At 46.3% G+C, this 9,671-nt stretch overlaps 1 protein-coding gene across 1 annotated transcript; it reads left to right on the top strand.

The window, feature by feature from the left end:
* Positions 1-884: 884 nt before the first annotated feature.
* Positions 885-9,247, top strand: LOC119652216 (isochorismatase domain-containing protein 1-like). The gene is made up of 3 exons (XM_038056158.1): positions 885-1,212; positions 1,421-1,624; positions 8,520-9,247. Exons 1-3 carry the CDS (start codon positions 1,081-1,083, stop codon positions 8,781-8,783), a joined length of 600 nt encoding a protein of 199 aa, XP_037912086.1. The 5' UTR covers positions 885-1,080; the 3' UTR covers positions 8,784-9,247.
* The last annotated feature ends 424 nt before the right edge of the window (positions 9,248-9,671 follow it).

Genomic DNA, 9,671 nt, shown 5'->3' on the forward strand with positions numbered 1-9,671 from the left:
TTCTATCCATCCAAATCCATCTCGCCATGTTGTAACAATTTAAGTTTAAACGTACTGGCTCACCAAACTTGTTTTGTCGTCGTATGGCAGCTGACGATACTTGAATCGTAAGCTGCTCCGACGAAACGCTCTAAATGCGAATTTCAACGAAACACCCCTTGGTGAAGCACTAATTCAAGTTTTAGGTCAAATCTATCGTCCCAGCAGCCTCACTAGGGATAAAAAGATAGGCTTGGTTATATCGATCGGACTGACAATCCTTTATTTCATTTCATTTTATTATCCAATAGTGACTTATAACTAGACAATGATTACTTACTGCCAGCTTAAATAACGGCTAATTGATCTTAACTCTAGCAAACGGGTGACTATTACATAGTTTGGCCAACCCGACCTTCTCTGTAATTCTACGTTACCGTGTATATTATCCTTTATATACATCGATCCTGACAATTTTATAACTGAACTTGGTTGATCTGTAAATGTTTACTTGTAAAAACATTAGAGCCGTGGTAATCGACAACTTCAATGGGGATTATCAGTGCACGCATACCAGTTGACAGTAAAGGAAGGACTCATTGCAACAGGGTTGCTGCTTCTTGGCGGGCTAACGACACATCCACACACAGACTCCACCGACTTAACACCATTTATGCATGCTCCTTTAATAATTTTCATCTTTTAGACGCCTTCAATGGTGAAAGGGATCTTTCTATTTTTCATTTTCTTATTCCCCTTTTATATCATTAACTATCCATCTCTAACTTGACGGTCACCCGTTTCGCGCGCAAGCTCCTTCCGTTTCTTGTTCTAAAAAATCTCACCACATCCGCCGGCTGCCAACCTGACCACAGTCCAAGAGTGTCGAACTCACCACGCAACCGTCAAAACTCTTGCGGGGGATTTGCAACACGCAAATTGCGAGTTTACCTTGGACGTGCCGGGATCGTAGTCGGTTTCGTAGCGCCGCGGACTTTTTGCTGATTCTAAGCCGCTGATAAGACTGAACTAGCCGCCGAGAAAGCGTGCCTGCCTTCTAACTACCTCATTTACACGCGTTCCTACGTAAAAGTCCTGAAAATGGTTCGCCAGCTCTCCCGCCTCGGCTACCTGGAGCCGCACCGGACCCTCTTCCTGCTCTGCGACATCCAAGAGAAATTCCGGCCGGCGATGAAGTACTTCGAGCCAATGGTCAAGAACACCAACAAATTGGTAAACAGAATTTGTCGTCAAGTGTTTTGCGCCGCTCGCTCTACCCCGGCGACATTTCGAGCCGGGCCTCAAGGCTACGTTGTGCGCGCGAGTTTTCCTTGAGAACGTTCCTCGCGTAGAAATTAATTTGGTTGTTTTCGTTAGTGAGATTATATGCACGGCACGTTGCCCGCCCCCGCTAATTGCTTTTGTTTTCTTCTCGTTGCAGTTGAACGCCGGCAAAACCCTGAAGATCCCGCTGATCGCGACCGAGCAGTACCCGGAGAAGCTGGGCCGACTCGTCAAGGAGCTGGACGTGAGCCATGCCTGCGGAGTGTTCCCGAAGACGCAGTTCAGCATGGCCTTGCCGGAGATCATGTCGAAGATCAACGAAATGGGCAAGCTCGAGAGCATCGTGCTCTTTGGCCTCGAGGTAATTGAGTTGGATCCACGCTTGTTGTTTGGCCGCGACCGTTGCTCGGTCCGTGCAGAATGTTTGCGTCATTTGCCAGAGATAAAAACAAATGAGGTTTGCGGTGTCGCTAGGGTAGCTGCGGGGTGAGTCGGGTGCGGTTTGATGGATGTGGCATTGGCGAGCGGTCGTTAGGCTCCAAATTTTCCGATGCATTTGTTGACAACTTTTGGGGTTTGGTCGTGGATCGACTATTTCGGAATTGGGGGGTTCATGGTCGTTGGCGATGATTTGCGGTGAATTTATTGTCATTCCAAGCGACAAATATTGTCTGGTCTTGTGACCGAAATCGAGTTTTTCGGGTTCTTGGAAAGCAAAACAATTTACGCCGATTTGGATGTAAATATGCATGAGTTTTCCTAAACCGGCTTTTCCCGGGGTCGATTTGATTTATTCTTAGCGTCTTCAACAAAACTGGGTTTTACGACTTATGGTAAGCATTACGGAATTGAATATTCTAGATGAAGGCAGGCTAGGTGAGTGTGGGCAATCTCATCTTTCTTGCCCCAGCATTCGTCCATCTCACCGGATCTTAGTTGCTTAGCGCGGTATTACCTTCGGCAGCTGAGCTTCCACTTTTCCGCTTAGTGTGAGGTCCTCAGCTTATTCATTCACTCCATATTCACATTTTAAACGAGATCCCTTGCCATCTTCTTGTGTCCTTCTCCACGTTTAACCATTTTTCTCTGAGTATCTTCCTTCCCAAGTACGCGTGTGGTTGGGTATCACCTCGCAGATTCCATCCAAGCCCCTTTAGTGTGTGAATCTGACGAAGGAGCTGAACGATAGCTTCCTTCAATTCCCACGATTTCGACGCTGTCGCCAAATCCTTTTGGTCGCAGAGGGTCTTCATAAGCCTTTTAAGAGGCCCAAGCTTCGCGGAAATGCCCGGATAGCCCGCCTGTCTCGCTGACCTTGAATGATTTTCCAAATATTAGACTTTTTTTGCTAAAATGTAAGGGGTCTAAGGAACAAGCCGTCGAGTTCCAAGTTAGCCTTAGCATCCCAACATCTGCATTACTGAAACTTGTTGGATGACAGGATTCTGTGCTCCTCGAAGGTTAGTCTGTCTTTCTTTGTGACAGAGTCTGCGCTGCATTTGGCAAATCAACTGGCGAACGTGCCCTGATAGCTGTTTAGTCCACCTACAAATCTGTCACCATACGAGTCAGTCTGGCAAACGTTTGCCCATTGTCATATCCTGAGTATATTTGTCCTTGCCCCAAATCCCCTTTCCTGTACGAAGATTTCCTCAACAAATCAGACGTCCAAACCGTATTGTTCCCCTTTTTCCCTCTTATGGTCTGTGGCGACTTTTATCTTCCTATGTTCTCTTGGTCTCCTCCTTCTATTCTTCCTTTCCTTTATCCACTTTCATGAACATCTGGGCTGCCCGCTAATTTAACCTTTCCAGAAATCACTTAAATCGCACTCTTGATCTTGTCCTCTCTAATTGGTCATTTCACTGTAGGCAAGGCAAGGCAAGGAAGGCAAATTCCGGAGACAGGACTCCAACCTAGCCGTAATAATTATCGGTAAGTTTTGGGACCACAGTTGGTGCCTTCGCAATGGAGTCACGATGAACGCTAGGAAGACTGGACTAGTTATGTTCACTAGGAACGTCAGGTGGGGCAGCTATATGCTATCCACCTTATTAGGGGCGGAAATCCATTTGGCGTTTAGTTTAGTTTACTGGAGGGAGCCGCAGCTCCGACCACTCAACCCATTGTCAGGCCCATTGTACTATCCCTGTAAATCGCCTATTCAATGGCTTCCCGCCAACGGCATTCGCAGGCTTTAGCGAATGTGAGAACATTCTCCAGAGGCAGAGAGTGTGCAGATTCTTCATTGAAGAAAACTTTGCCAAGGTGTCTTCGCCTGAGATGTGAGGATGCCGGCCAGTTGCATAAAAAGTGTAGGGTCGTCTCCTCCTCCTCTTCATATTGACTGCACATAGCCGAAACCGCTACCCCTATCTTTTCTATATGGCAGTTTAAGGAGTAGTGTCCCGTTAAAAGCGCTACTAGGGTTTTCATGTCCCACTTCTTAAGGGACAACAAAAATGCCGCTCTAGTGGCCCCAGGCTCTCTCATAAGGATTTTTGCTTGCCGACAAGAGTCCAAATTTCTCCACTCGGTTGTGTGAATCCTTGCAATTTCACCCTTCACAGTAGACTTGACAGTAGATGGTCGGATTCCGAGAGCTGGTTCTGGCCCCACCATTGTGGATTCAGGCCCTCCGCGAGCCAGTCTGTCAGCCTCCTCATTACCGGCGATGTTAGAGGGCCCCGGCACCCACATCAGGAATGTTTCGTTCAGTCGGCCAAGTTTCAGCAGCACCTGATGACAATTCTACACCAACTGGCTTGATATACAGTTGCTATTTATTGCTGATAATGCCGTGTGACTGTCGGGACAGATCGGACGTTGCCGGCCGAGCCCTCTTTGTCGCTTTTTGTGTCGAAGAGTTAGGATCGTCCGAGGATCGCTGCCGCGAGCGCATCTTTCCCCTCAACCTTGGCACAGCTCTTGGGTTGTGCGTTGTCCGGAGGCGGTTTGCCCGAAGGCTGTTCGCTGTCGGTGGACAGGTGCTTACCCATGGGCAAGACGTTAGCCTCAGCAGGTGGCGCCGATTGGAGCCTAGGGTCAGGAGTGCTGACAGAAGGAGCCTGCTTTGGCTCGTCCGTTAAGGACTGGGCGCCAATTGGATTAGTTTCTACCTGAGTAAGTGGAGAATCTGAGCCTAGACTCAGATATTTGTCATTTTATTGGCAGCAAAAGAATGCTTGTGTGAAAAATGACGGGGTTGCGCGATTTATATCGGGCACAATTATTAGTACTAAGCGGCAGCAGCATATCAAGCCAGTTGGCGTGGAGCTGCCACCAGATGTTGCTGAAACTTGGTCGACTAAGGGAAACATTATTGATATCAGTGTCAGGGTAGTTAAATATCGCTGGTAATGAGGAAGCTGACAGACTGGCTCATCAAGGGTCTGGATACACAATTATAGGATCAGAGCCAGCTTCTGGCAACCAGTCATCCATTGTCAAGTCTGCTCTGAAGGGTGCATTTGTAGGGATTCACGCAGCTGAATGGAGAAATTTGAACTTTTGTCGGCAGACGTAAGTATTTGTGATTGCTCAGTGACGTTTTTGTTGTCCTAAAAGGTGGGACGTAAAAAACTCTGTTAAGGTTTCTAACGGGACACATGGGGAAAAAATTGTCTTGGATATATGCAACCAAAGTGGGGAAGGGGGGGAGGAGGAGGGGGAGACGGTCTTGTACTTCATATGCAGCTGGGGAAATATGGCACCTCATCTAGGCTTCAGATAAAAATGTCGAGAGCTGCACGTCCCCTTCAATGGTCTTAGGAATCGACACTTGTAACTTGGCGGCCCCTAGCCAGTAGTAGAGCCGGCACCCCGATTGTTCCCGAAACTTCTTAACATCGGGTTTGGGGACGCCGATAGGGAGGAAAGTTCCCAGCCTATCGACTCTCTCTCCTGTTTTGCTGCCTAGTAGCATCCAGGTCGAGGCGTTGAAGTTATTCTGGATACCAACGTGTTCCAGAACCTCAACACCCTTACGCTCTTTTTCTGGGCGCCAGAGGAACCAATTTTTGAACGATGGTAGCTCAGAGACCCTTTTCAGGGTTAGTCGTGCACCTCCCATACATCCTTGAGGGAGGAACACTAATGCCTGAGCCACTCGTTCGTGTCCTCGTCGGCAAAGTTTAGCCGTGGCATTTTATGGTATACACCTACCGACTCAAAGCGAAACTTAGTGCCTTACGCGGATGCAGTCCTTACAGCTAGGAGAAGTTTCTTCCTAAGCTGTTCGCACTGCTCAGTATCGTAACCGCATGGATTAGAGTCGTCATACAAGATCCATCCATCGGTTTCGATAGCTTTGGTTATAAATGAAGGCCTCGCCGTTGCTGGCCGAGCCCTCTTTGCTGCCTCTTGTATCGAAGAGTTGGGCTCATCCGAGGACCGCGGCAGCTTCGTTTGCCCTTAGCCGCAGGTGCTCCGACGATCCTTATCCCTCAACCTTGGCAAAGCCCGTGGGTTGCGATTTGCTCGTCGGCTGTTTACTGTCCGTGGACGGGTGCTTACCCATGGGCAAGACTTTAGCCTCAGCAGGTGGCGCCGATTGGAGCCTAGGATCAGGAGTGCTACAGAAGCGGCCTGCTTGGCTCCCACTTGAGTAAATAGAGAATTTGAGTTTAGACTCAGGTTACGTTAGGTTTTTTTGTTGAGGATACTGGGAGTCCTGGGTCCGCACCCACTTGGTGACGAATCGGACCACTTGCGAAGCAACTTACTTTCTCCTTTGTAGTCCACGGACTCCTCTTTTTTGAGTTAAACACCCAAGTTTTCAAAAAAGGACGAACAAGTTGACTGACGGTTTCGTCCAGTGCAGGGGCAACTCATCAGACGCTGCCTCACCTCTGTCCTGGGAGCAGCGTGACGTTAGGTTTGTGCTAATGATAAAGTCAAAGTGAGACTCAGTTCTTTTGTTGATTTCTGAACTGCCCGAAAGCGTATGCCTCGCATCGGCATTTCAGATTTTCAACAGGTTGGCTTTCCTCGAAGCGATGGTAGACAACCAGATGTTGTTATTCTTCCAGTGGTACTGAATGGTCGAAGCCCAGTAGGTATACACAGTCTGCGCTCCCGCTTCATCCAGTTTGTTATTTGTGCAGCATTGAATATGATAATAATGAAGCGGAGTCTCTTTGCAAATCAAAGTAAAAAAAATAAACAATGTGAAGGAGTGACTGTATCGATGTCATATACTCCATATAGGAGTGAACATGTCACATATAATTCAGGTTTGGACACAGGACGGCTGATATTTCCTGATGAAAATACATGCTCTAGGCCTGTCTCGATCAGTGGCCAGTCGAGTAAGTCGAGGCGCACTTCGGTTTCTGCAGATTGTGATGACTAAATATGATTGCGATGGGCCGAGACCATCTGAAGTGACCGGAGACGACCAAGAGGAAAGACCCATCCCAAAAACCTAAAAAGATGGTGATATTGACCATGAGGGTCTGCCCACAAATATTGAAGCTCCATTGAAGTGCTCCGTTGACACGTGCTTGCGTGCCTCTGTGCTAGCTAGGCACGGCAATGTGGGGGTCCTTTGAGTAATTCGATCCATCACGTGTCCTCGATCTGTGGGAAAATTCACAAAGCCAGCACGCGAGCTAAAACAGGAAAGGGAATTTAAAAAAAATTAACCGCCTGACCGCGCGCGTGGGGCCACAAAACTCCGGACCGGAGTGTTGCGATCGAAAAGGAAGATTCATGACGAATAACGTCCTCAATCAATGTTCCTTCTGCCTCAGATGTATGGTGAGGCCCGGCCTTAGGGGTTCCTTCTTTGCCTTGGGATCCTCAGGCCAGTCTATTGGAGGATGCCCTTTATTAGGGTAAGGTTTGCGGGTTGCAAGAGAAAGAGAGTTAGAGAAAGTTCTCTCGTTAATTTTGTCAGGATGTGGTGCGGAACCTTCAATATAATGATCTGAGGATTCCAAGACAGGGAGGGAACATCGAAGGCCTTGTCTCATCATACATCTGAGGTAGGAGAAATATCGATGGAGGTTGTGATCGGTCGTGGATCTTCCTTTTCGATCGCGGCACTCCGGTCCTGAGATTTATGGCTCCACGTGCGCGGTTGAGTCGTTATTTTTTTATTTTCATTTCCTGGTTTAGCTCGCATCTTGGTCATTCAGTAGGCTCACACGAATTCCCTTGTGTGTGGATTTCAGGATACAAGATACAAAGGAAACAACATGTGAATTTTCGTAAAATGGTACGTAAGGGATGGAAGTACTCAAAGGACATATTCCTAAGCGTGGCTAGCACAGAAGCGTGCAAGCACGTATCGACGAAGCACTTAGATGGAGGTTCAATATTTTCGGGTGGACCTTCACGGTCAATTTCACCCCAAAAAGGGACAGGTCTCGCCTCTTGGTCGACTTTGGTCACTTAGGTTGGTCGTTTGGACCATCACAATCATATTTTGCCATTACAAGATGTATCTGCGCTATCCTCAACGTAGTCTGATTTCGTAGAGAAATGGTTAGTCCCCGTTAGTCTTTATCTCCTCGGAACAGTTCATTGCCGGTGTCGACTGTTTCCATGTCGCCCGATTCCGAGGAGCGGAGCACTTTGACCTTTCGGTTCCTGATTTCGAAACACACTCTGTAGCTCGCCTTTTCCTTTTCCGCACTCTTTGATCACCACCTAGTCGTCCCTGCGGATCTTCGACAACTAAGTGCAAACAGCAGGTCTTTTATATGGAATAATCTAGAGCTTCACTAATAATGAGAACGCATTTTTTTCATATTCCGGGAGCTACTAACACCCTTTTTCAGAATTGGTTTTTTTAGGGGAAAAAAGGGACGTGTTTTTCTTATTAGTAAAGCTTACAAACATCAAAAACTTTTCCTAGGCGTTGCTGCTTATAGTGACGTGAAGAATTGGTTCTCGAACGCTATGATGTGATATTAACGGGTGACCTGGGAGGAATCGAAGTAGGGGATGCATCCCTTTTGGTCCCTCTTGCCGTCCAGGAGATATTGCAGCTTCGATAATCTGTCGTATCGCTTAACCTAGCAATATGAATGAATGAAATTTGACATAGCTCATAAATTTGATTTAACAATAGAAGGCTAAGTTAGAAAGTTATCCTTGTTATCGTAGATTTGTATCCAATGGACTCATAATGTTTCGGTCCGATCGGCCAGATTGCGCAGCGAACTCTTCAGTAGATGTTGTAGCTTATCTTATCGTTTTTAGATTTTATGCTACACAAACTAATATTTATTTAAATTCTAATTTTGTAGACCCACGTTTGCGTCGAACAAACGGCCGCCGACTTTGTCTCACACGGTTTCAACGTTCACGTCGTAGCTGACTGCTGCGCATCACGATTGATTGAGGATCGAAATTTGGCTTTCGATCGTCTACGTAAAATCGGTTGCTACATCACTACCAGCGAGACGGTTATCTTCAAGCTTCTAAGGGATAAAAATCACCCAGCATTCAACGAAATTCGCAAGTTGGTCTCCGAACCCTCAGCCGACGTAGGTCTGTTGGCAAAGTTGTAAGCTCGCTTGCTGGCTGGAAGTGAAAGTCAAGATTGAGTGATCCGCTTGGGTTAGTGACGGTTTCAAATTTACTGTGAAATTTACTATTTCTTTTATCCACGTAAGAGAAAGTGTTCGTTAAAAAGTTATGTCCAACCACTAAATTATGTATGGAGCAATCTTTTAATGGAAGAAATTATATGAAAATGTGCCAATGCATGTAATTCTATTCACATAAATATTTTTAGTTAGGATAGAGATTTTTTTAGGTTCTATTTTGTCAACCAAACGTGTTGGGAGATTGTTTTGGAGGAGTGGAAGGAATAATGTAGCCACTTCCTGCCAGGATGGTCTCTTATCTCTGCTATCTATTTGTGATAGAATTGTTTCATGTTATCGCTTACTGTGGTCTATTTTAACTTTCGACGATTTCTTTAGCACGATATGAATATATGTATACAAATATATAGCCATTGTAATTCATGCATTGACTCTATAATTTTTCATTCAATCTAGACATTAAGAGGTTCATGCTCTCTGTTTTTGAGACGATCGTAGTTATGGGGACGAACTACTTTCCAGCAATCGATGTTGCGCAAAATGACTGTGTTCTAATTTAAGCGTGAGAAGTCTATAGATCGGTTACCTGCTAAATTTCAGCCCCAAAGTTTTCATCAGCAAGGGAGGCTTCAATCTACTACTTCCCTTAACAATAAAGTAGCAAAATGAGGAACTAAAAGAAAGTCTTAACAGTTGCCAATGTTCGGATAGCTGAATGGTTAGAGCGTAAGACTGTCGTACGGAAGGTCGCGGTTGAAATTACACTGGTAGCAGTGGGATTTGTATCGTGATTCGAGTTCAGATACCAGTCGACATAGCTGTGAATGGGTACCTGAGTCAAATTAGGGT

Source organism: Hermetia illucens, chromosome 3 (genome assembly GCF_905115235.1).
Source record: "Hermetia illucens chromosome 3, iHerIll2.2.curated.20191125, whole genome shotgun sequence".
NCBI classification, from domain to species: Eukaryota; Metazoa; Arthropoda; class Insecta; order Diptera; family Stratiomyidae; genus Hermetia; species Hermetia illucens.

Coding starts and splice junctions, on each gene's coding strand:
- LOC119652216 (XM_038056158.1), top strand. CDS start 1,081: ATGGTTCGCCAGCTCTCCCGCCTCGGCTACCTGGAGCCGCACCGGACC. Junction 1,213..1,420: donor TCAAGAACACCAACAAATTG/GTAAACAGAATT, acceptor TTCTCGTTGCAG/TTGAACGCCGGCAAAACCCT. Junction 1,625..8,519: donor TCGTGCTCTTTGGCCTCGAG/GTAATTGAGTTG, acceptor CTAATTTTGTAG/ACCCACGTTTGCGTCGAACA.